The sequence below is a fragment of the Natrix helvetica genome (assembly GCF_964273705.1).
Source record: "Natrix helvetica genome assembly, chromosome: 7".
Classification (NCBI taxonomy): domain Eukaryota; kingdom Metazoa; phylum Chordata; class Lepidosauria; order Squamata; family Natricidae; genus Natrix; species Natrix helvetica.
Window position 1 is genome coordinate 39847727 of NC_138558.1, and position 27557 is coordinate 39875283.

General features: G+C 42.5%; 1 protein-coding gene and 1 long non-coding RNA gene across 5 annotated transcripts in view; one reads left to right on the forward strand and one right to left on the reverse strand.

The window, feature by feature from the left end:
- Positions 1 to 13495, forward strand: part of PDE5A (phosphodiesterase 5A) — a gene marked incomplete at its 3' end in the record, with an annotated part of 105111 nt that extends 91616 nt beyond the window's left edge. For all 4 annotated transcript variants that reach the window (XM_081959958.1, XM_081959959.1, XM_081959956.1 and 1 more), the window contains 7 exons: positions 8049 to 8136; positions 9335 to 9435; positions 9580 to 9657; positions 10993 to 11056; positions 11560 to 11634; positions 12960 to 13043; positions 13358 to 13495. In XM_081959958.1, the coding sequence (XP_081816084.1) occupies positions 8049 to 8136; positions 9335 to 9435; positions 9580 to 9657; positions 10993 to 11056; positions 11560 to 11634; positions 12960 to 13043; positions 13358 to 13495 (628 nt within the window). The remainder of the gene's footprint in view (positions 1 to 8048; positions 8137 to 9334; positions 9436 to 9579; positions 9658 to 10992; positions 11057 to 11559; positions 11635 to 12959; positions 13044 to 13357) is intronic.
- Positions 13496 to 17993: 4498 nt separating this feature from the next.
- On the reverse strand, positions 17994 to 25901 carry LOC309395580. Its single transcript, XR_014175931.1, has 3 exons — positions 25139 to 25901; positions 24052 to 25015; positions 17994 to 18136 (listed from the first exon to the last, which is right to left on the reverse strand). It is a non-coding gene; the product is annotated as an uncharacterized lncRNA (long non-coding RNA).
- Positions 25902 to 27557: the final 1656 nt, after the last annotated feature.

Consider the following 27557-nt stretch of genomic DNA (forward strand, 5'->3'; position numbering starts at 1 on the left):
TGGGAAGGTAACAGCTCTCTGTGCACCTTCAGCGTTTAGTCATGCTGGCAGCATTACCACGTAGACATCTTCGGACAGCACTGGCTCTTCGACTTTGAAACGGAGAATGACTAGCACATATGTGCGATGGGAACCTTTACCTTTATCTTATAGATTATTATAAAAATATGTTCTCTCCCCCCTTCCTATGCACATACATACATAATGGCCAATATTAATAGTATGCCTTTTAGAATTTTCTGTAAAAATGAAGTATAATTGTTCTGTCCCAAGCCTCTACAATATATACGGACACAGGCCTGGCTGTCTGCCACAACTAAGGACGGAGATAAGCAACCCCTTGGCTGGGAGCCCATAAAGCTATCTCTATGAAACAAGGTTTGAACTCATGAAATTCTACCAATCTTTCGCTACGGCTGGATCAGTAAATTGTTGTTTCCTGCAAAATTCCCCTCCCATTGCCCCACCTATTAGCTCTCCGGAAGGGGCCAAACAGTAGCCACCTGTTCCTATTTCTTTCTGTGACCCTTTTTCCAAAGCTGCTCCCTCCTCCTCGCAGCCCTACGCATACGTACGTCAGGGACAGCCTCCTTCTGTTCTTCCTCACTGCTCCCTGACTCAGATGCCACCTGGTGGCCAACAGGCCTCTCTAGTACCTGCTCTAACTCCGAACACCCCCTCCCCGAGTCTTCCTCAGCCTCCAGGTCAGTCCCATAGTATTCATCGCTGTCAGATTCTACCAACAGCTAAGCCAGCCGCTGTTGGGCCACAACACTATCCCTCACCACAGGGTCTGACGCTCAGGGTGTGGGAAGATTGGAATTGATCATGGAAGGACTGCACCACAGCAGGTGTGTGCACGGAGGTCGCATCCTCCCAGGTAAAATCCTCCGGCCCATAGCCCTTCCATTCAATCAGGTATTGGAACCGTCCTTTCAGCCATTGGGAATCCTGGATACTGGCAACTTCGTACTCTGGCGGCTCTTCATTGTCACGAGGTTCTGGCTGGGGATGATCTGGTTGGCGAAGAGGACAAGCCGGCTGTTCAGGAACAAGGAGAGATCGATGAAAGACCGAATGGACTCGCATCAAACGTGGCAATGTCAGGCGATAGGCAACCGGATTGATGACTGCTTCAACAGGAAACAGTGGTAACGGTGGTCGAACCTCTTGACCAGCCGGTCTGATGGAAGGTGTCTAGTGGACAGCCACACTTGATCTCCCACAGTCAACGCCAGAGTCGCGTGCGGAGACCTGTCTGCGACTTTCTTATTGTCCTTCTTGGCTTTATCCAGATATCGTCGCACCAATTTCCGACAGAAAGTCCTTAGCTGCGGGGACCGGTGAGTCAATTGGTGTGAGGGGAAAGAACTGAGGATGATACCTTACATTGGCCAAGAAGGACGTTGTTTGCGTGGATGTGTGCTGTGAGTTATTGAACGCAAACTCCGCCACTGCCAGGTAGTCCGCCCAATCAATTTGGTGCTGGTTCACAAAATAGCACAGGTACTGCTCCAAGATCCCGATCACTTTCTCCATCCCTCCATCAGTTTCTGGATGGTGCGCCGAGGACAAGCAGATTTTTACATCCTTTCCAAAGCTGGGCTGTAAATTGCACTTCTCTGTCCGACACGACCCTGTCAGGTAGGCCATGCAGCCTGAAAACATGTTGGATGCAGGCTGTCAGTAATCCCTGACACAGGATAAAATGCGCCATCTTCGTCAGCATTTCTACCACTATGAACACCGTGGGGAATCCAGAAGACGGAGGCAAGTCCATCAAGAAGTCCATAGAAATGGCCCCCCAGGGTCTCTCCGGTGTCGGCAATAGCTGGAACAGCTCTGGGGGGGGGGCTCCCGTCGCTGATGTGGCCTGCTGACACCATACACAAGACAAGACATAAGATTGTACGTCATGTCGTAATCGGGGCCACCAGAAGGTACGGGAGACCAGGTTCAAGGTCTTGAAGAGGCCAAAGTGCTCCGCCGCAGGATTATTATGGCACTGGGATAGAATAAGTCCCCGAAGTGGCCCCACTGGCACATAGAGTCTGTCTCGGTACCACAAGAGTTCATCAGTGAATGTCCATGGGGAGGCAGGCCCCACCTCTGCCTTCCATTGTTCCACCCAATCGTCACACTGCTGCGCTCCTGTATCTGAGGCCATAGGTCCACAGGCTCCTGAACCACGGAGAAGGACTCTACGGGCAAAACTGTCTGGGGTGGAATTTGGTCTTTGGTACAAGAATACTCGGGTTTCCATGAGAGTGCATCTACCCTTTGGTTATGCGCACTGGGGATGTATGTCATGCGGAAATTGAACCGTGCCAAAAAAAGGGACCACCGAACTTAGCGCTAGTTCAATTTTCATGTGGTCTTCAAAAATTCCAAATTTCTATGGTCCATCTGGACTTCAATTTGATGTCTGGCCTCCTCTAAATGATGCCTCCAGGCCTCAAAACGCCACTTTAATGCCTAGTCACTCATTCTCCCAAACTGTATAATTCCTCTAGGAAGAATTGAGTTTCCGAGAATAATAAGCGCAAGGGAAGTCTGAAGTAATACTGCTCCAACAGCGATATCTGATGCATCCACCTCCACTACAAACGGACAGTGGGGGTCAGGATGCTTCAAGATGGGCTCTTTCATGAAGGCCTACTTCGAGGCTTGGAACGCTTGTTGCTCAGGGGCACTTTTTTCTGAAGGAGCCAAGTGAGGGGCACAGTCAGGGAAGCAAAGCCGGGGATACAGGTCTGATAATAGTTGGCAAACCCGAGGAGTCACTGGACATCCTTCACTCGCCGAGGAGGTTGCCAACTACGCAAAGAATCAACCTTGCCCGGCTCGATCGCAATGCCTTCAGGAGAGAGACGATGCTCCAGGAACTCGATGGTGGACTGCCAAAACTGGCACTTCTCCAGTTTCGCCTAGAAGCGATTCTCACTGAGCCGTTGTAAGACCAGGCGTAGGTGCTGCCGATGACTTTCCCGGGAGGATGAGTAAATTAGAATGCCATTTAGATAAATAACGACAAACTGGTCCAAAAGGTCCCAGAAGATGTCGTTCATAAAATGTTGGAAGATGGTAGGGGCATTGGTCAGCCCAAAAGGCATGACCGTATACTCAAAATGCCTGTACCTGGTGCCAAATGCCGTCTTCCATTCATCCCCGGGCTGGATCCAGACAAGATTATAGGCTCCACACAGATCCAATTTTGTGAAAACTGTAGCCTCTCTGAGCTGCTCCAACAAGAATAAGAGGCAGATGATATCGATTGTGCACCGTGATAGAATTAAGTTTACGGTAGTCACAATATAGTCTCAAATCTCCGGTCTTCTTTTTGATGAATAAGACCAGGGCAGACAGTGGCAAAGACAAGGGTCAGATAAAACCCGAGCTAGGATTTTGTCTAAAAAGTCCCGCAATGCAGCCAACTCCGGATCTGACATTAAATACAAATGACCCAGGGGAAGTGGCACGTCCAGAATCAAATCGATGGGGTAATCATAGAACTTGATAGCTTCCTCATGAGTCCCGATGACCAGGTGCAAGGGTTGTTGGCAGCCTTGATAGGCTCAGACAGAAGCACCCGGCCGTCAAAGGTCTCCACAAGCATAGGAGGATCTACCGGACACAGAGGGACTGCATACTTGGTCACAAACGCCTCATCCATGAAGTTTGTTGTAGCCCCAGAGTCGACCAGAGCATGTGGCGGAATCCCCTGCGGACTACTGGACAGGACTATTCATGATTCTAGGATCAGGTGTCAGGGAGGCCCGCAAGTCACTGTCTCTGAGCATGCCTCTGAATTGGTGTGCGCCCGACCCAAGGTCTCCCTTAGATCGGGCTTGGGTTGTTTCCCAACAAAATGTTCTGGGGCTGGGGGGTAGGTCCAGTAACTGATGCCCTCGTCTCTTCTTGGGGCAAAAGACTGCCATGTGCCCAGGTTCCCCACAATAAAAATACAACCCCCGAGTGTCGTCTGTTTTTCTCCATTATCGACAAGCAGGGTTTGGCTGCACCTAATTCCATGGGCTCCTCTCATGGAGTTGGAGTCTCACGCATGGCTGGAACTACCCCGTTCTCCTGGGATGTGCGGCGACTTCCCTGCCTCTGCAAATGTTCATCAATCCAGAGACACAGATGGACCAGTGTGTTGGTCGGTGGCCTATCTACATGCACCAGCTCATCCTGCAATTCTTCTGACAACCCATCCTGAAATGTGTCCATGAGGGCTGCCTCATTCCAAGCCGAATCCTGGCTAAGTAGCCTAAACTCGCTGATGTATTCCTGCAAGGAACGCCAGCCCTGCTTCAGAATCTTCAAACAATTGGGTAGTCATCTCTGTCTTAATGGGGTCCTCATACATTAATCTGATGTGGTCACAGAACCCCCTGAAGTCATCCAGCAAAGGGCTAGTCTGGACCAGCAGTAGGGTAGCCCAACGAGCTGCGGAGCTGGAGAGAAGGCTAATCATAAACCCCACTTTATCTCAGTCAAGCTGATGAACAGCTGGCATTGTCCCAAAAAAGCCGGAAACATGGCTTGATTGCTATCGAATTTATCAGGCACTGCAACTGGGCATTTCCTCCGAGGCGGTGGTGGAGCAGTGTGAACTTGGAGCTGAGCCACCTGGGCAGCCAGCACAGCTACCTGTTGCGTGAGCAGTTTTCTGCACGAAACTGCTCCATTTTAAATTATATTTAAATCAGTTTTAGAAAGCAGGAAACAAACTGTTTTGTCCCAAGCCTATACAATATATACGGACGCAGACTTGGCTGTCTGCCACAACTAAGGACTGAGATGAGCAACCCCTTGGCTGGGAGCTCAGAAAGCCCTGTACATCAGGGATAGCCTCCCTCTGTTCTACCTCACTGCTCCCTGACTCAGACGCCACCTGGTGGCCACCAGGCCTCTCTAGTCCCTGTTCTGATTCCGAACACCTCCCAGAGTCTTCCTCAGTCTCCAGGGCAATCCCATAGTGTTCATCGCTGTCAGATTCCACCAACAACTCAGCCGGCCGCTGTTGGGCCACAACAATAATGATAGAAAGAACACTAGTCACTTTATGAGGGAAAAAGTTTCATCCTATTTCTCTGTCTCTGTTCTCTTTCATGGGTATTTTTCAAGGTTAGGAAAGGTCTCTATTTAGGAAAATGTTTGGAAGACTGCAAGACATATTATCTTTTTATAGCATTTTATTTTTAAAAAATAGAATGAATATGTTGTAAAAATGTTTCCAGAGATATTTTTAAAGCCCCCAGATTAGTACAAATAAATCAAAATAAAGATCAGTCTTTATGGGAACCAGAAAACAGGTTATTTGCCTCAAAATTATTTTCTTAGAAATAATTTTTTATAAAAAAGTGAAAGCAAAGCAGAATGCTAACTTATAGTAAAACTTTATAATAAATAAATCTGGAATGGATTTTTATTTGAAATATATATGTATTTGTAGATATAAGGTTCTCCTCTTCTCCCAATCCCATATCTAAGAAAACCGAGTAGATAAGAATGAGTTTGCCATAGTCCTTTCTGTCTGACTTCCTCCAGATGTATCGGGATATCTCCCAGAATTTCATCTATCATCAATAGGAATTCATGAGAGTTGTTGTCTTAATGCATTCAGAGAGCATTGTAGACAGATTTATTGGATTGTACTTCTTGCCAAGAAGTCAATGAACTACAGAAATCTATCAGAAATCCCTGATAGGATTGCAAAAAAAACCTGATGGATAAGAACTATGAACATCTTTATATCATGGACCTTTTCTAATAATAAAAACATAGTTATAAATATGAAGCTATTCAAGAGTATTATTTATGCAGACTTATCCTATGTATTCCCCTTTCTGTTTTTATATATGGGGATTTTATCAACCTTGTTAGGCAATTTAGAATACAGGATGGTTTTTTTCTTCTCAGCCAGGTCAAATAAGGGAAAAGTAATATCGTAGCATATCTTATTACTTGTCCAGCTTTTTATACTTGGATACTTCTCATTTGTACAACACACAATCACCAGCTACCTAAAACTCTCTTTCAACTTGGTGTGGAGAAGCGCGGCTGGAGGGAGGGGGATTTCCCCCCCCCCTCAGACAGGCGGCTGTAAACTGTTTTTGCTCTCAGCCCTAGGGGAGGAGGTAGGGAGAGAGCCAACTAATGACGCCACGCTCATAGCAAAGGCGAATTTTGGATTATAACCCTATAAATGAAACGATGATCTGAAAACTTTGGAAACTTTGAAAACTTTTTGTTACGCCTCCTAACTCCGAAGCTGGCAGGGCAAGATAGCACTCTTCCGTTGTCTTTATAAACAGTGAAAATTGACTCCACCTATAGAACTTCAGGCTTCCAGTCTTTGTCTCCGTGCTACTCAGACAAATCTCTTGTTGATTTGGATTCCCTGGACTCCCTGGAGTGAAAGATTTATTACTCTATTGCCAGAAAGTGTGACCAGAAAAATCTCCTTCTGCCTGGACCTTTAGTCTCTCGAACTCTCTTGGCGTTTTCCCCTCTCTGATTGATTTTTCTCCGTATTGACTCTGAACTCTTTATTGCTCATACAATGTCACCTAAAAAACCACCCCCTGGGAAGCCCGGCTTTGCTGCCTCTGCCCCGACATCTACAACATCTAGTCCCAGTACACAATCAACAATAACATGTCTGATGCAGCCCAAAACTACTGAGACGGATTTTCAACAAATGTTTCAACAAATTTTAAAGGGACAAGAGGAGATAAAAAGGCAATTAAAAGAGATGAAAGAAGAGCTTAAAGAGAACTAGGACCAGACCAGTAAAAATTCACAGAGACTGGACCTTCTGGAGGGGGGGACGACTGAGATGAGGGGGGAGATGGAAGGGGTGCAGAAGGGGAACAAAGAACTTGAGATCCAACAGATGAAAATAGAATTTGAAAGAATGTCCTTTTATCTTAGATTTCAAAATGTGGTTGAGACAGGTGATGAAGATTTAAGGGACATTATGACAAGCATTTTGGCTGAATACATTCGGAAAGAGAAGAAACAGATGGGGTGGGAACTAGATCTGGTTTATAGAGTAAATTCAGCATATGCTAGAACACACAATGTACCCAGGGAGGTACACATTAAATTTCTCAGAAAGACCACAAGAGATGAAATCCTGAGTGCACAAAGGGGGCAAGCTTTGAAATACCAAGATAGGAAAATAACCATTCTGAAACAGATCCCCAAGAAAATGAGGGAGAAAAGAAAAATTTTTGCAATTAGCGAAGAAACTTTACCAGAAGGGGGTGTGGTTCAGATGGTTGATGCCTGAAGGTATGCTAATATTCTGGGAGGATACAAGAGTTAGAATCAACACAACCATAGAGGCACAGGCCTTTATGGAAAAAAACAAAGCACTCCTAGATAAACCAGATGATCTCACAACAGACACACAGGACACGGGAGGGGCCGGAGCTCTGCTGGCGGGGGGAGAAGGGGCAATACCAAGAAAACTCAGATCACAAAAATGAGCAAGAAAATCTGCTTGATGTAAATTGATTGAAACTACTAACTGAATTTACATGCTGACTAAATATTGCTATTTAGTATTGAATTTTGTTTAAATGTATACTATGAGTATGGGGGGAGGGGACACCTGCCGCACACTGCAACTGCCAAAATTTGTAACCCTTTCCATTACCCCTTTCCTTTTTATTCCCTAAAAACCAATAAAACTTTGTTTTTTTTAAAAAAACACAATCACCCTTCATTTTCCTTCCCTTCTATCACTGAATGATGTTCAAAATTAATTGGAGACTGAATCTTGAAGGATTCTGTATTCTAAAATGTATATTTTAGACTTCATTTTCCTAGTCATCTGTTTAGTTGCAGAATTGTCATTTTGCATGTGTATGTATCTCAGGATGAATAAGATTTTGTTTTCTTTCAGCCATATTCCATAATTATTATAAATGGGAGTGGGGGGGATGTTATTTTCTATATTCTTAGCTTTGTAAAGCTATTGTGCATCTGTAGTTAATTCCTTTTGATAATTCTATGTGGCCTGTTTTTTTTTCCAGAAGTGAGCATCCTCTTGCACAGCTTTATTGCCACTCAATAATGGAACATCATCATTTTGATCAGTGCCTGATGATCCTAAACACACCGGTAAATGATAGTTGTGTTTACAAGAAAAGCATGTCCCGTTTAGTCTTTGAACAATTTCCAGTAGTATCTTCCAATCCTATTCTAAGATGTGTTACTGAGCTTTTCCAATGCTGCCTGATAAGCTTGTTAATGTTTTGATAACTCACACTAACTTGACCTTAATGAAAAAAGAAAAAAATGCTTAAGAATTCTGCTTAATCTTTCTAAGGAACCTTAAGCACTCTTGGTATTAGCAAGATTTCCAACCTTGTGGAAGCAGTGAGCTAAAGGCAAGACTCGTACATCATTTATTTATTCTCTCTAGTGAACTTTGATAATGACCAAACAAAAAGTTAAAAAATACTTTCAGCTCAATGTTAAACTCTTATTCCTTCTGTTACTTTTGTTTCCATGTTTTTATCAGTTGAAAATTCTCTTAATTTCACTTACAAGCTTAAAGACAGATATCTGGAAAAAGATGTTTATACATAAGCTACAAGGTTACACACATTGCAAAATGCCAGTGAAATTATATCAGCAGAACATATTTAAATAATGCATCTTTGTTGGTGAAACTGTGCCAGGTTCTGCATGAATTTGGAACAGCAGAAAGATTTGGTAGAGCACAAAGAGACAATTAATGTCAGGTAAATTCTATTCCTTGTAATTGAACTGTGCATTTTCTCTGCTAACTTCTGTACAGGAATAAGGTAGGGTAATGAAATATGAATATTTAATAGCAGGTATAGGTGTACATAAAGTTCTGTTTCATCTTCTCCACTTCTATTTTTGGCAGAAGAAAGTGGTAGCTGGAATAATTTCATCTTTTTTTCCTCAGAAAATTTACAACAATGTGTGTGTGTGTGTGTTATTGTTGATGCTGCATGTGTCAGTGTCAGCCGTGTGCACAAAAATATAGATACATAAAAATAGCTTTTTTAGGGATTGGTGAGAAAAACTCAATAGTAGCTGCTTACACTGTCTCAGCTGAATAGTTCAAAAAAAATGTTAAAAATATTTTCTTAGGGTCTTTACCTAGTTAGGTTTTCTTCTTCCTCAATTTTCATCACTGGGTTTTTAAAAATTCAATATTTTTGCTTTCAGCGTAGGAGAAAATAATGTAGTATGTAGAATTTAACAAGGTTCTGTTAAAGTTACTGTATCCTTATAGTCAATGCATTCTTGTCGTAAATGTTCCATTGTTTTCTTTTGGACTAAGGGCAATCAGATTCTCAGTGGTCTTTCTGTTGAAGAATACAAGGCAACATTGAAAATCATCAAGCAAGCTATTCTTGCCACAGATTTAGCACTATACATAAAGTAAGTTGCAGTTATGGTATTGCAATTAGACTTTCTGGTTGGATATGCAGTTTTTTTTCCTGTCTTTTTTAAGAATGTAAAATTGTACTAATTTTCCTTTTCAGGCATTTAATAATTTTGATTTAAATTTTGTATGCTTTTCAGAAGAAGAGGAGAGTTTTTTGACCTCCTGCGGAATAATCAGTTTAACCTACAAGACCTTTATCAAAAGGAATTATTTTTGTAAGTTTTTTAAAGAACATTATTGTCGTCTAGTTTGATGTTTTCCCTTTAGTCAGCAATGATTGGCTTGCTTTCATTGGGTGATTGGGCTGGACAGAATAAAAAATCACATGAATATGGGTGAATTATTTGCTTCTAATTATTTGGTGAGGTTTCATATTATTTGCTAAACAAGATTATTTCCAAACATGATTTGACAAAATACCATATTGTTCTTTGGGTGAAAGTCTATTGTTTAAAAGCACTGATCTGTTAAAAATGGTTTTCTTAGCTTTCAGAAAAAAATATTTGTTTTGCTTTGCATCAGAGTAGTTAGTTTACATTTATAACAGGAAGTTAGTTCTTCAGCAAGAATCAGAGATTCATTGTGGATATAGGAAACTTTTCCTTTATAGTACATTGTATATAAAAACTGGGGATGGTTTCTATGCTCTTATATATGTGGCCTGATGGGAGCTGTGACCTTCTCAGTTAGTACTGACCGATCAACATACCATGAGCTTTTGCAACATATTATCTTGCTTGTTAATACTGGTGATAAATGAATGACTGAGCTGTCACAAATAGCCATTGAGGATAAAGATCTGGCCACAGGCTGAGTCTGTAAATTGTATAGATCTGTTTTCAGAACACTGAACCAGAGTGTTTCCTCAAGTTTTTTTTTTTTTTTTTTAATGGGACAAAGTTTTATAGCAGCCCAGCATTGGTAGCAGCAGTTATTATTAATTGTATAAGTCATCAAAAGGAAAAGAATTTTGCCTTTCATGAATTATATGAGACAGATTAGCAAAGAAATGTGTGATCTATAGTGACATATAATTATGTACATCGGGGACTGTAATGATCTGGGCTAGATGTAGAACATTGATGAATGCTTTAAGCATGGACTATGTTATGGAGAAAGTTTCCAGCTATGTTCCTAAGAACAAGTCCCCTATGAATCCAGTCACCTCTCGCTGCATGCTGGCTGGGGGAAATCTGGGAGTTGAAGCCTAAGGTGGAGAATCACTCACTATGCTCTTCCAATATGAACTAGGAATCGCCACTTAACACAGCAATCTATGATAGTAGAGAGAGAGAAAGAAAATACATGGTAGGAAAAATGAAACAGGACTTTGAAAAAGAGCTATGCCCTCCTTTTAATATTATAAGTCCCACCATAATAAATATTATCATTTGCAGCCATTCAAAGTCATAACAAACTTGTATGTTTCCAAAGTTTTGTTTTATTTTTTCAATGAAATTTAAGGTATCACAAATATCCTTATTTTGCTACAGAAGTGGAATGCTTTTTAAAATAGATACTGTAAAAGCATGGCTTTGTGGTTTTTATAGGGCAATGCTGATGACTGCATGTGACTTATCGGCAATAACAAAACCATGGCCAGTTCAGCAGCGGGTAAGTATCTACCAAAAGCCTGATCAGATTCCTTATTTCCCTGAACATACTGTTCCTGCTATTCCTCCCATCTGAACCAACTGTGCATTTGGCCGCATAGCAAATTATTGCACAAACTGACATTGCAATGAAACGTGACACATTAAAATCAGGGTAAAAATTCTTAGAAAGGCAGCATTAAAAATATTGCCTAATTTCTCTCTCTCTTTTTTTTCTCTCCTCCCCATTTCCCTCCTCTCACTTTTTATTTATAATCTGCCCATTTGTTTTAGAGTTTAAGGTGACTTAGTAAGTTTGCCCCCTAATTTTAAACCAGAAAACCTTAGTGTGTCATTGGAGTTCAGAGAAAGTGGCTAGTAAGAGCCAGGAAGCTCCATAATCATATGGAGACATAAAATTAGTTCTCACATCAATAACTACTATGCTGTACTAGATACAAAGATCGTCACCTATTGCTTACATTTACTGAAAAAGATAGCGGATGTAAATTTTCCTTCATGCAGATTGCTGAACTTGTAGCTGCAGAATTCTTTGACCAAGGAGATAAAGAAAGAAAAGAACTTAACATTGAACCAACAGTAAGTAGAAGCACCACATTTTAAGATTGTTTTGTTCTAGAAATTTATTTTGCACAGCATTTTTATTATTTCATTCAGAATCAGATATTTTTATCAAAGTTAGTTAGAACTTTGATACTTAGAATTCTTTATCCTTGACCAATAAAGGACAATATTTGAAGCTCAGTTTTGAAATGAAAGGTTGAAATGAAGGGTTGAACTGAGGGGTTGAAAAGAGCATTGACGATATTATCATTGGGTAATTAAACATCTTCAAGGAAACAGCCAAGCTCAGAGAGCATTAAAGACCCCTCCTTTTCCTTTATTGCAATGCGATCAGCTTATTACTGAAACCTGAAATGTCTAAAAGTTTCCAAAGAACCTTAACAACAACAAAAGCCCGAGATTTCAACTTTTTGTTGTATGTGCCAAACAGGGATCACCATCATGTTTCAAACTAGCATTTATGGGGGTCAATGATATTCATTTCAGATATACATAAACTTCATTTGATTTCTCAGTGGTTGATTATTTAGCACCAAGAGCCTGTAATTAAATATGCAGAACGTTCCATCTCCCTTGAAAAATTGCAGTGAAAAGAAAACCTGAATCTCTGATATTGAATGTGTACTGTCTTTTCTGTAGGATGTAACTAGCCATTTCATACTGCAATTGTAACATTAGGGTAGCGTGTACGTAGAATGAACTTGAAAATAAGAGTTATGACTTAGCTAGCATTTTCAAGATTTATGCTTTCCAAAGAATATGCTCTACGTGCTCTTTGTCTGACATTAAAGGAAGTCACCACAATTATTGAGTTGTTATAATGAGAATACACTGAGACAGAGCGTTGATTTGAAATGTATTTTCTATAAAAGGGATATACTGTATATATTTTTGGATGATCCGAATATATGCTCCACAACTTGAATATATATATATGTCTGGGTTTTTTTATTATAAACCAGTCAGCATTAACTTTTAAGCCATATGAAAAATGATCTGTTGAGACCAAAGGCATGATGAAGTCACATTTAAGTGCATATTTCCATTTGCATTGATTTTTTTCATGGGATTTTGACCTGGTTCATTTAGAGACTCCATTAACAATATTATGGTAACATTAATGGATTGTACCTCCTCAATAGAATTCCTACTTTGCAATTAAAGAAATTAGGGTCAACAAAACTGGCTTATCAATGACTATATAGGTTACTGAGACTAAACTGGGATTTGAATGCAAACCAACTTCTCCTGACTGAAAAGAACAAGGTTATGGACATGGTCATATTTGAATGCTCTAGAACTAACCTTGCTCCAATATTTGTATTTCACCCCTTCCCCAGGATTTAATGAACAGAGAAAAGAAAAACAAAATTCCCAGCATGCAAGTTGGATTCATTGATGCTATCTGCTTACAGCTTTATGAGGTATTTTGTATGAAACTGTCAAAGGACATAATAATCATTTGTATCAGGATTCTCTGCAAGTACTGAATTAAAAACTGCATTTTCTGTGCAAAAGGATTTAGGTGTGAGCAGATGACAGGAATGACCTTTTGAAATGAAGGCTTCAAAACCTTAAAAGCATATTTCAAAGAAGTTTAGTTTATTTCAAAGTGTACAGCCAGACAACACTGGTTTCAGAGCCCAATTTATTCCTTACAAGCACTGAGAGACAGAGGCTATCTTGTAAGACTCTATTCTCTTTCCATTAATTTAATTCAAGTTTCTGTTTTTTGCAGGCGTTAACCTACATATCGGAAGCCTGTTACCCTTTGCTTGAGGGCTGCAGGAAGAACCGGCAGAAATGGCAAGCTTTAGCTGAAGAGCAGGAAAATAACTTGATCATTGGAGAAAGCAATCAGCCCAAACGGAACTGAAATAGACGTTCATTAGGACATATTGGTTTACAAAGAAGATATTTATATATAATAATTTGGAGATACCCAATGTTTTACTAGACACTGTGTGAAATAGGTGCATAATTTGCCACTGCTGTATTTTAAATAACAAGAAACATATATTTTTGCACAACACTCAAGAACACAATATGAATTATTTTTATGTAGCCTGATGTATCATAATTGTATATTTCCAATTGATCTGTAACTAGCAGATCTAATTAGCCCTACTCAGTTAGATAGTGTTATGGAAGTGGACAATTTTTAGGACTGCTTCAGAAAATTCTTGGTACTGAGTTGTATATAGTTATTTAGTTTTGGTCAATGGCCAGTACTTTAAAGGTTACTGTATGTGGCACTTTTCTGTTTTTGTTTATGGTGCCTCTTCTATGTAAATAATGAAAAAGTAGTGTTGCATTTGAAAGCTAGAAGTTACCGGAGAAGCAAGCTGGGTAGCATTTGCTTTGCGTGGGGGAGGAACTGATTAATATTGCTTGTTCTAAGAAATCTGTTTTTTTCAGGGTGAGGCATGTTGAGCTCAAAGGCTAAAGTAGAAGTCTCAAGGGAATATGCTGCATCTGTGACTTTTCCTGTCATGGGAATGCTTGAATTTTACTCATTATGTTGCAGCAGCTGAGGAAAATCTGCAAATGAAATTGCCCAGAGTTCCTTAATAGCAATAAGAAATTTTAATTAAAATGGAACTATTTAAAACTAAAAGAATGCTCTAGAATTTCATAAGACTAAATTTAATGAAGCACGATCACAGAGCTTGTAAACAGTGTGGAATTGCCAGTAGCAATCAAGGAACTCTGTCAAAAGTAGCTTTAAAGAAAGTTAAAGAATGCAACAACAGGGAATGGCCTACATCAGGGATGTCAAACTCAAGGCTTGCCGGATCTGGTCCACAGGGTGCTTAGATCTGGCCCGTGGGGCCGACCTGGAAACTGCGAAGGACTGGCCTCTGTCAGCGAAAACAGAGCATGCTGCAGAGGATTGCAGGAGGCCATCTCAGCAGAAAACAGAGCTCATCTGTTTTCACTGGCAGAGGGTTAAAGGAGCCCAAAAATGGAGCTCAGAGGCCCTTTTTTGCTGTCAGAGTGCTCGGTCCACAACAGGCGCTCCCGACATGAGTGACGTCGAGCTGACCACGCCCACCCTGGCCACATTCACACACACATACACACACCCGAGGTCAAACACAACACTGATGCAGTCCTCAATTAAATCGAGTTTGACACCCCTGGCCTAGATGAAACAAATCAAGTCAAGAAAAACAATGTCCAGGGTTACCAGCTGACAGACAAAAAGAAGACGTGTCCTTTTTGTCCTTATGTCCTCTGGCTGGCTGACATAGCTTTAAAATCAAGTATTGTCCAGGTTTTGAGTATGTAACAAGCTGTTTCTTCTTGAGCAGCTTTTCTCAATGGTGCAGCATTTCCCTAATAAATGCTAAATGCAAGGGAACAAGGTCAGCTCTGTGACCTGAATTAGTACCTTCTCTCAACTGTATGCTACTGCCTCAAACTAACAAGACCGTAATCATTTACAGTAGTCTTCAATTTACAACCACAACTGGGATTTCAGTTTTTGTCACTGAAGCAATGTGATAGTTAAATGAACCATGCCCAATTTTGTAGTCTTTTTTGCCACAGTTCCTGAATGAATCACAGAGTTATCAAGTGAATTTAGGTTCCCCCATTGACTTTGTTTGTCAGAAGCCCACTGGGAAAGTTGTAAATGATGATTATGTGATTTTGAGATGCTGCAACTTTCATAAATACGTGCCCAGTTGCCAAGCACCCACATTTTGATCATTTGTCCATGGGGATGTTGTGATGGTCATAAGTGCAAGGACTGGTCATAAATCACTTTTTCAGTGCCAGCATAACTTTAAAAGGTTGTTAAACTATTTTTTGTCTGTTTTTTTACTGTAATTTTTATTGTGGATGCCAAGAAGGATAACCAGTGTGTCTTCCTTTGCCTGGTACTCTAGTAATCCTAATCATGTATAAAACAATCTTTGGATAGCCAGAACTATTTGTCCATATAATTTATTCATATATGGTTTTTTTGCCTCAGTACTACTAGAAGTAAAAAGAAAACACATATTTTTTTTATTTTTTTGGTAAATATAGGAACATTTGCACTTTTTTGTTCTAGTACTACCATCAGGCTTACATTTAGGGCAATAGCTTAATTTATTAATGAGGTAAAAACTATTATCTAGTTTCTCTCAAGATTATTATATCCTTACATCTTTAGAGAAGCAAAAGGAGCTCATCTTAAAGAAACAGGAGCTTTATTTATTAAGGGCTTCTGGAAAAGGTTCTCTTATTAGCTCTCATGCTAAGAGCTTATTTACGAGATTCTGGACCTGACTTTGGAATGGTGGTACAAATAAGGTCAGTTAGCATGAGTATGTTTTTATTGTATGCAATAAAAAGCATTATGAAATCTGATTTCCGTCCTGGAGCTCAAGACTAGCTTTTTTGTAGGGTTGGCTAATGGTGAGGTTATTACAGGTTTTATTGATTGCAACATTTTAAAGTCTCCAGTTAATCAAATGAAAGCACTCAACTTTGTTTCCCTAACCACCAAACAATATATATTCACTACATTTTTCACTCCTGCTTCATACATTTGATAAAAATGTTAGCTATCATTTGATTGACCCTTTTTATAAAACCTTATTTCTATCATTTCTGACAAATCAATGTAGTTTCATTAGTCCCTGGTCCCTTGCTCTGTTCTGAAGCTAAGCAGGCAACCACCATGCTGTTCTCAGATTACTGATATACTACAAACATTTCTTCGGAGTAGAATAATTTCACACCAACGGAGGCTTCTCTTTGACATGGTAATTTTAATGAGACTGATTTGAGGGAAAGCTTTCCTATTCAGGGGTAAATGATCTGAAATTTGTGGTGTCCCTTCTAGGAATACCAGTACAGATTAAAATCCTACTTACATATTTAAGGAGGGAAAGCTAACTGATTAGTTAAAACCAATATATTAATATTGAGATTAATTAATGTATGAGGTTATTAATTAATTAATATATTAATATATGTAGTTATTTAATGAGGTTAATATATAAGGTTAGTAAATCTAACAAATGGAATTTAATATAAAATCACAACAAATTGCTTAAATTCTTACAATCACTAACATGGATAGCACACTACTATTTAACTATAGTTCTTAGGTGTGGTAGAATCGCCTTAACTATGCATTAATTTGCATGATTGAAAGTAAAACCCATTACTAATGTTTTGTACGTTAAGTACAAATCAAATTAAAAAGGACAGATTATATGTAAACAAAGAACCTTCAGAATTCATTTTTGAGAAACGGGGGTCAAACTATTCTCCATATTTTGTCTGAAATGAATACCACTTAAATAGACATACTGAAATAAAGCATTAGGGTATGTCTCTTCCTTAATTTATATGACACAATAAATTTAATGAATGTTTTAATAAAGTTATTAAAGAAAGAATTGTTTTCATGGGAAAGTAATTCTATTCATTTATAAAGAAAGGCCAAATTATTTTATTTTGTCATCCTCACTTTTTTATGAAGTCTATCATATGTACTGTGGGAGACTTCAGTTTCATGCATCCGTAAAAACCAAGAAATAATATATTTGAAAACAGTAACATATTCATAAATTTAAAGCATACATTTTAAAAGGATTAAATTCAAAACCAAACTAATTTCTATTGAATGCTGAAGGAAAATTAGATTAGTGGTTGGTAACAATTCATGGATTTTTAGATTTGTGCAATTTTAAGTACACAATATATGTGAAGCTTATCAATGAAATGTGGAATATATAGAAGTTTGCAAAACTGCTTCCAACCTCAAAAAAACAAACAAACCCAGGTTTTCAATTTAAGATAATTGGATTTTGGGATGTTAACTTTCCAAAACATTGACCATTCATTTATTTCAAACCAACACTTTGGGGACAATGATGTTCATTTCAGATATACATATACATAATTTGACTTCTCAGTAGCTGATTATTCAGCATTGATAACCTTAATGTGTGATTAAAATGTGTGTTTTCTCCCTTGAAAAATTGCAGTGGAAAGAAACCTGAATCTAAGGTATTAATTTTTTCTGCCCTTTCCATAAATTTAAGTCATTTATAATACTATACAATTAAAATAATATATATCTAGAATAAACCTGAAAATAAGAGTTATGACTTAGCTAGCATTATCAAGTTTACAATAAATATAGTAATTCAGTATCATCAGGCATATTCATTATAAATTTTGGACAATACAATATTCTTGACTTACATAAAACTCGCCCAAATTTTGATGGAGTCATGGAGCCTTGTTCATTCCAATCAGATTAAAATTATATTTTACCTCTTTCTGTAAAAACTGTGGGGATAGATGTGGATGTTATCTCTGCCATTGTTCTGTAAGACGTATTATGTAAAGAGGCCAATGAACTTGTAACCTCCAATCCATTTCTTCAATTTATATTTGTTGTCTTTTATATGTAGAATGGGAAGAATAGCAGGAGATTGAAATAAAATGATATCGCTTTTTTTCCCGATTTTTCATATTTTGCTAAATCACTGTGACATTCTCCATAGCGCTGCTTGGAGAGTACAAGGATTGGGTTAACACAGCCTGTTTGCCCATGGACTGAGTAGATTTTTTCCCCTCTGGCCACGCCTCCTTTGCCTCTTCTGGCTCAGTTTTAAAAACTCAGTCCGCCCGATAGGACGAGTTTGGGGAACACTCAGCATTGAGCAAATAGGCTGGGTTCTCCAATAGTAATTTTATGTGATATTTAGCTGTTATTAGGATTTTTCCCCAGGTTTTATTATTTTGATTTTTTATTTTCCCTTTTTTCTATTTTTTATCAAGAGGATTTACCTAACTAAGGCTGAGGCAGCGATCGGTTCCACAGCTGCTTAGTCGCAGCTGGGGGAACAAGCGAGGCCGCTTGTCCGGCGTCTGCTGGCAAGCGCAGGGAAGGACGGCAATCCCCGTGCTTCCCTGGTCGCTTTGGAGGAGAGGCTTTTAAAAAAGCCCTTGCTTCTCCAAACGGCGTCTTTTGCCGATCGGGAGAGCGGCGGCCATTTTGAAAAGCGCTGCTTTGGCGCGCTTTTCGGCTGCAGCCAATGAGAAGCGCCTGGCCCTTAAGTGAGGCTTTTGGCGCGCAGAAGAACCGGCGGCCATTTTTTTGAGTCCTTTTTGCCTCCGGAAAGCAGCAGCAAGCAGCAGAGCCTCTCCGCCTCTACAGACAGCCGCAGAGGATTGCGAGGGCTTGTCTGGGTCTCCAGCAAGCCTGAAGTTCCCCAGCCACCCAAGGGGAAGCGGCAAGGAGTGTCCTGGTGCCTGATCCAGCCTCCCATCTGAGTCTGCAGACGCTTCTGGAGCCGTCGGGCCAGCGTCCACTGCCCTTCCCTCAGCAGCGACCTCTTCGACTCAAGATCAACCAAGGATGGCTGATGAAGGTTTGGAGCGAAGGGAGGAGCTGGCAGGGCCATCTGCAAAGCGCAGTAGGCCAGATCCCTCAGGCCAGGGGAGAAAGGGAAACAAGGGCGCTGGGGGGAAAGCTTCCCACTCTGCAGCTGGGAGTAAGGCCCCCAAAATTCAAGGGGACAAGGGGCAGGACTCCCTGAAGGATAAGTCTGTTAGGCCCCAGGTTCCCTCTGCACCCTTACCAAGTGAGGCTGGGCCAGTTCCTTCCCCACCCATCCAGAGGGAGATAGAGCAGGGGGAGGAGATGGGGGATAGATCCCCATCCTTCTGTGATAGGGATTCCATGTCAGGATCCCCTGCAGCCTCTCTGGGTTACCCAGGTTCTCCTAGCTCTTCAGTCAGGGAGGATCTCCCCTCCTTTCAATATTGTTTTCATGCAGAGGATCAGAGAGATCCTCCTAGGGGTGCCAGGGGACAGGCCTATGCCCAAGCCAGACCTGTAGAGGACAAGGGCCCAGCTATGTCAGCAGAGATGAGGGATCTCATCACGCAGGCTATTTCCCAGGGTGTGGTAGAAGCCATGAGGCTACAGGAAGGCAGGGGTGGCAAGGCCTCTAGGCCTACTCGCCCCCTGGGGGAAAAGAGGACCAGAGTACTCGATTCCCCGGGCACTTCTATCACCACAGAGGTGTCTACGTGGGAGGAGGAGGCTGCTGAGGACTTTGCCCTCTCGGAGGATGAGGACATGCCTCCAGACAAGCCCTCTTTCACTGGTCTCTTTAAGCCAGCCCTATTCAAGTCCATCTTACACAAGGCCAGAGCCTCTACTGAGCTTGGTGCCAAACCTAAGGACAAGGAAGTCCCCTCTACTTCCCAGGACCTCATGGCAGGGTTGTTCAGCGAAACAACCCCTGACCCAGAACTGATACCAGTCCCTGACATGTTCATGGAGGTTATTCAGCGCCAATGGGCTCAGCCTGGTACCCTGGCCAATCCCAGTGGCGCAGACAAATCTCTGTACCCTTTAGAACCTAGACTGGAGGATGTTTTGAAGCCTCCAGAAGTGGATGCCCCTGTGGTCTCTCTGACCTCTAATTCTAATCTCCCGGCCGAGTTATTAGAAGGGTTAAAGGCAGAGGATAAGAGGGCAGAAAAGGCTTGTCTCAAAACGCACCAGGCGGCTGCCTGGGCGATCAAGACCTCCACTTCGGCCTCGTTCTTTACGAGGGCATCCTTATTATGGCTGCGCCAACTCAGATCTCAGCCCCCATCTGAAGCATCTCGTTGGCGACATGATCTTAACAAGATCATTACGGCTGTGGAATACGCCTCTGATGCGTCCCTGCACGCAGCGAAATTCGCCTCCAGGGCACTAGCGTCCAACATCACTTCTCGCCGCCTGCTTTGGCTTCGGCACTGGCAGGCGGACATGAAGGCTAAGTGGAAGCTGGCTTCAGCTCCTTTCAAGGGAGAGAACCTCTTTGGGGATTCCCTAGAGAAATTCCTAATTGAGACAAAGGATAAGAGGAAGGTTCTTCCTTCCACCTTCAGGAAGCATGACAGGAAAGGTCAGGGCTCGTTCAGGAAACAGGCCTTTCGGGCACAGGAAGGTGGCCAGGCCTCTTCCTCTTCTTATTCCTCCCAAAGACAGTTTAACCAGTCCTCTGACAGGTCCCAGGAACGAAACAACTTTTCTTCCAGGGGCAGACAATCCAATCAGGGGTCCTTTCGGAAGCCCTTTCGTGGGGGAGCCCACAACCGTCAGTTTAGACGTGGGAAGTGACCGTCTGGGGTCTCCTCCCATCGGGGGCCGCCTGCAATTCTATGCAGACCGTTGGGAGGAAACAACCTCGGACAAGTGGGTATTAAATACCATCAGGAGGGGTCTAACCCTGGAGTTTCTATCCTCTCCTCCGCGGACCTTTGTTCGCTGCCCACTATCCAAGAACCCGGTAAAGAGGGCTCTCATGCAGGCAGAGATAGATCATCTTCTGCAGATCAACGCAATAGAGGCAGTTCCTCCAGAACAGGAAGGGAGGGGGTTCTATTCCATTCTCTTCCTGGTCCCCAAGAATTCAGGGGGGTGGAGGGCCATTTTAGATCTGAAGCGCCTGAACAGGCATCTGGCCTACAAGCGCTTCAAAATGCAGTCTCTCCAGTCGATCCTAAGCTGCATGCGACAAGGGGATCTGCTCACCTCCATCGATCTCAAGGAGGCGTACCTACATGTGCCCATCCATCCTGCACACAGGAAGTTCCTGCGCTTGTGTTACAACGGAAAGCACTTCCAATACAGGGCGCTTCCGTTCGGACTTTCTTCTGCACCCAGAACGTTCACAAAGCTTCTTGCAGCTGTGGCGGCCCACCTGCGCAAGCTTCCAGTCCGCCTGGAGTGCTATCTGGACGACATCATCATCCATTCAAGAACTCAGCAGCAAGCGGTGAGAGATGTAAACGTCACAGTTCACACCTTACAGGACCACGGGTTTTCCGTAAACATGGAAAAGAGCAACCTGACTCCTGCCACACGCATACAACATCTGGGCGCCATAATAGACTCGGTGTCTTGCCAGGTGTCCCTGTCTCCGGAAAGAATCCGCAACATCAGGAACAGAATCCGGTTGTGTCGCAGGAACAGGTCCTGGCAGGTAGTGCAGCTATCCCAACTGTTAGGGATCATGATTTCTTGTCTCAACATAGTTCCCTGGGCACGTCTTCATGCAAGGGAACTGCAATGGTTCTTACTTCCAATGCAAAGAGCAAAGATCAGCAACTCCACCAAGCAAGTTCGCATCCCACCAAGAGTGACTCGGTCTCTGAGTTGGTGGCAGTCTCGAGCAGTGGAGAAGGGTTGCCTATTCAGAGAACCCGACAGGATCGTGGTAACGACCGACGCCAGTCTCTACGGTTGGGGGGCGCATTGCCAAGGCCAGCTGGCGCAAGGCAGGTGGTCCAGCGCGGAGGCAGCCCGGAGCATCAATTGGCTAGAACTCAGGGCAGCCCGGCTTGCGCTGAGGAGATTTGCAGAACAGCTGAGGGGGCACCACGTTCTGCTGCTGACCGACAATGTGGCCACAAAGGCTCACGTGAACCGACAAGGAGGGACCCGCTCCAAAAGACTCATGTCAGAGGCGGAGGCCATAGGACGATGGGCAGAGATCCACTTAGCGTCGCTGAGGGCGGATCACATTTCCGGAACCAGCAATGTGAGTGCGGATTGGTTGAGCCGTCAGACCATCGACAACTCGGAGTGGCAACTTCATCCGGACCTGTTCGCACAGGTGGTAAGGAGGTTTGGTCTCCCACAGGTCGACCTGTTTGCCTCGGCGGCAAACACACAGCTCCAGCGGTTCTTCTCCCGCTACAAGTCAGCACAAGCGGAGGGGACGGATGCCCTGAGGTCCAACTGGCCTCCAGGGCTTCTATACGCGTTTCCGCCCCTCCCTCTGATCCCGCAGGTGATCTACAAGCTGCTGAAGGAGGGGGCGGAGCTCATTCTGGTGGCTCCACATTGGCCCAGGAGATCCTGGTTCGCGGACCTGGTCGATCTGTCTGTGGAGCAACCGTGGAGAATTCCTCCAGACCAGGTATCCTTGCGTCAAGGGGCCATCAACCATCCAGAGCCCCAATGGTTGCAGTTAGCCGTCTGGCACTTGAGAGGCAGCTCCTGAAGGACCAGAGCCTCTCAGACAACGTCATTAAAACCATCCAAGCTTCCAGACGTCCGGCCACTACTCGCATTTATGACGCGACTTGGGCTGCCTTTTCTTCCTGGTGCAGCAAACGGGACATTGACAGTGTGGAAGCGTCCATCCCTCAGTTATTGGACTTCCTACAAGAGGGCTTGGACAAAGGACTGGCACCAGCCACTCTCAGGCGCCAGGTTGCCGCATTATCCACCATCTTAGCCAGACACCAACCTCAATCCCTGAGTCTCCATCCTCAGGTCAAGAGCTTCTTGAAGGGGGCCTACAACATCCGACCCCAGGTGGTGCACAGGTACCCGACCTGGAACCTACCCTTTGTCCTGCAGGCATTGACAGCGGCTCCCTTCGAACCTTTGAGGAAGGTATCTCTTCGACATCTGACTCTTAAGACTGCCTTCCTCATAGCCATTACTTCAGCCAGAAGGGTATCTGAGATTGCGGCCTTCTCGGCCAAGGAAGAGCTGTGCATCATCCACCCAGACAGGGTCATCCTACGGTTAGACCCCGCCTTCATGCCGAAGGTGAATTCTCATTTTCACAGGTCTCAGGAGGTCATCCTCCCGAACTTCTGTCCCAGCCCTCAACACGCCAAGGAGCGCAGGTGGCACAAATTAGACGTGCGAAGGGCAGTCAGTATTTACCTGAAACGAACTAAGGATATCAGGCACTCCGAGGCCTTCTTTGTGTCTTTTCAACCAGGTTCCCTGGGTCGCAAGGTGTCGTCTTCAACCATAGGTCGGTGGCTGCGAGCTTGCATTAAGATGACATATGACCTTCAGGGCAAGCCGGTTCCACCTCGTGTAACGGCACATTCCACCAGAAGTGCAGCCACGACCGCGGCCTGGGCGACTCAAGCATCTATTCTGGACATTTGCAGAGCAGCCACGTGGGCGTCTCCCACGGCTTTCATTAGAAACTACAAGATCGATTCCTTTGCCTCTGCCGAAGCCTCCTTTGGCCGTAGAGTTTTACAGAAGGTTATTGAGGCTCCGGACAAGGTCACTTCTTCCCGCCCTGGGACACAATAGCTTGGGCATGTCCCAATCCTTGTACTCTCCAAGCAGCGCTATGGAGAATGACCGTTGTCTTACCTGAACGGTCGTTCTCATGGCGCTGCGGAGAGTACAAGACCCACCCAGGGTGATTGTTTAGCACCGAGATTGTATCTTTGCACAGGTGTGAGCTGAGAACGTCTTCGTCGGACAAGACCTCGTTTTTAAAACTGAGCCAGAAGAGGCAAAGGAGGCGTGGCCAGAGGGGAAAAAATCTACTCAGTCCATGGGCAAACAGGCTGTGTTAACCCAATCCTTGTACTCTCCGCAGCGCCATGAGAACGACCGTTCAGGTAAGACAACGGTCATTTTCCATGGACAAACACCCAGCGTGAGCTAAAGGCAAAGAGAACAGAGAAGGCAGTCCTGCTAATTTTGCTCTAATGTTCTCTCCTTTCATATAAATGTGTTTGACATTATAATGACTGAAGAGGACATATGTTTCCTTAGAATGCAGTAAGAACACTCATGATTTTGATATTCATTTCTTTTATAGAAATCGTTTATACATCACTTGCTGTACTAATAGGGTTCTGCCTTTTTCTGCTTTGAACAAATACAGTGTGTGTGTGTGTTTCTGAACACACTATTTTTATTGGTTACATATTTGTTGTTAACTTCTAAAAGCATATTTATCTCTGAAGGATTCATCAAAGTTTAGATTTCTCACTTACTTCGGTTACAAATATTTTTTTTTATTTAAGGTAGCTAAGAGACCTAGAAAATTAAATATGCTATTAAATCATTTTCTCTTAACTTTCTATTAGTTATTTATTTTTGTTCAGTATTGCTTCACTTTCCCAACTTAAAACACTAACAAAAGAAGTTGAAATTATTGAAGGGTAAAGTATACATACAGGTACCGGTAATCCTTGATTTACGACCACAATTGGGATGGGAACTTTCATTGCTAAACAATGCAGTTGTTAATGGAGCCATGCCTGATTTCACAAACTGTTTTGCCATGATTGTTAAGCAAATTACCATGGCTGTTCAGTGAATCATGCTGTTGTGGCATGCCAGCGGCCAGAAAAGCTGGTGGCAGACTCAGACACTGAGGAGGTTGGGGAGGAACATGGGCCAGTCCTGGAGTCTGGGGAAGGTTCTGATGAGTGCTCTGCAGAGGCAGCATCTCAGAGGCAGAGATGGGGGCCAGGACCGTCTGACAGTTATCAGCTGCCTTTGGAGTCATGTATTAGTGGGGCAGAAGAATAGCTGGAGCCTGTTCCCGATGTCCGCATGCACAGAGCTGCCAGGAGAAGGGAACAGCTAAGGAACTTTAATCTGGTTTTAAGAGTATTTATTATGTATATGGTTTTTTAATGTGGTTCCTGTACACTGCCCCGAGTCCCTTCGGGGAGAGGGGGCGGTCTATAAATCAAATAAACTTGAAACTTGAACAAGGACCGACTCGGGAGTAAAGGCACAGGTGGATGGTGAATGTCCCCTCCCATAAGGAATAAAGAGGAGCGAAAGGGGAGGAGAGTTTGCAGGAGACAATTAGTTCAATTCATTAGGGTGAAGATCTGTTTCTGACTTCTTGCCAAGTAATTGATGCTACAGCCTGGCGTTTGGAAGATAGCAGCCTAGCAACTCTCCAAGCCTGATAAAGGTTTGTAGTTGTGAAATCGCAGGAAAGACTGTTTGCCGGAACTTTGCTGGAGAGGAATTCCCTTTAACGTAAATAAAAGATCATGAAGCAGACTCCTCTTTTTTCGGGCCTAGGTAAGAACACATGCTTTCATTAAGCAAATTTAACTTTACCTATTGACTTCGCTTGTTGGAAGCTGGCTGAGAGGCTCACCAATGTCAATGATGTGACACACACACCACGGGATATTGCAATGGTCGTAAGTGTGAGGATTGACCATAAGTGACTTTTTTCAGTACCGTTGTGACTTTGAGTGGTCATTAAATGAATGGCCACAATGCAAGGGCTATCTATATACATAAAGTATTTCTTAAAAACACCTGGTTTTTATGCTGATACATACGTATTCTCATGCTCTAAAGGAAGCATGTTATATGATTGTGGTATTTCTGAAGTCCCATATTCTTAAAAATAATTTCTCAATTTCTGGTTTAAAAATATGAATAAATGTATATTTCAGTGCCTAAATGTACAAAGTATTCTTTTTAACTTTGCTTGGTTATCCTTGCATTAAATTTCTTGGCAAATCTGAATAACATTTTTCTTGTATGCTAAAAGATTGCAATGTATTTTGAGCAGTGGTGGGATTCAAAAATTTTACTACTGGTTCTGTGGGCGTGGCTTGGTGGGCTTGGCATGGCTTGGTGGGTGTGGCTTGGGGAAGGATACTGTAAAATCTCCATTCCCTCCTCACTCCAGAGGAAGGTTACTGCAAAATCCCCATTCCCTCCTGGTCAGCTGGGACTCGGGAGGCAGATAATAGATGGGGGTGGGGCCAGCCAGAGGTGGTATTTACCGGTTCTCCAAACTACTCAAAATTTCCGCTACCGGTTCTCCAGAACTGGTCAGAATCTGCTGAATACCACCTCTGATTTTGAGGTATCCTAACCATGCCATTATCACATTCAAGAGAGGGAAAATGAAGACAAATGAAATACCTAATTAAACTCAAGTAGCATAGGTCAGGAATGAATCAGCATCACTCCTTGTCAGTTATATATTTTGAAGGGACAGGGTGGTGGTTGTTTTGCTAATGCAACATATACAAACTAGCGGCTTCTATGATTTTCCTCTCAGGCCTAAAACAACCATTTCTGCTGCAGAATTTGTGGGAAATTCTACACAAATACAAGGAGCACGCACTTCATTTAGTAAGTCAACATTACCAAAAATTCTATTGAGGTAAAATCAAATGCACTAGGTCTGGGCACCATTCTCCTTTCTGGTGCCTAGTTAGGAGGATGGGGACTTGTGGAGTTACAATTTCAGCACATCTGGAGAAAGCCATGTTGAAAAAAAATGACCATCTTACTTCCTTTTGTCCCAGGTTTCTCTGACAGCAGCTTGGGCTAATGCCTAACAGCATAAATTATTTCATAGGTTTTTCTAAGGATAAAGTAAGGAGGCCCTGTAGAACCGTAAATTCAAAGTGAAATGCAGCAGGAACTTCCACCATTTGTAGAGAGTCTGATAGGTTAATAGGTAGATCGGACATTTCCATTTCAAATCTACAGAATTTTACATATTCGCTTGATATCTTCTTAGATTTTCTATAAACTGTAATATAACGTACTAATTATGAGAGAGACTGCTTGCTCAGTGAATTTTAGGTAATGTCTATGACCCAATAATACCGATCTAATATATTCCACTTTATAGAAAACTTAACAGGATATCAAGGTCTTATATTAATGAAAATCTAAGGTATTCCAATGCCCATTACTTTGTTTTCAACAACTTCTAATGTACTGAGCAAATACATACAATTTCCTCAATTCACTGGTTTTATAGAAAACAAGCCACTTTTTCCTAATGGGAAAATATGGCATTATAGCTTATGTAATCTCTTTAGAAAATAATATGTTCAGAAAATTGGAATTGGAATTCTGGAAATTTCCATGTTTGTTATCCAAAGCACAGAGGTTTTTCACTGCTTCAAAATTCTCCCTATCCTTAGCCTTTTGATCAAAATGTTTAACAGTTCTGCAATAGGATCAACCATACAATAAATTTGGAGAAATTCTAGTGGGTTTTCAAAAGGGGAATCTATTACTGAATTTCCTTTTTAGCCAATGTGTTTATAGTGGATCTTGTATGTATCACATTCACCATATATTTCTTTCACATAGGAAAAGAAATTCTACATCCTGCCTAAATAAAAAATATTTCATTCTT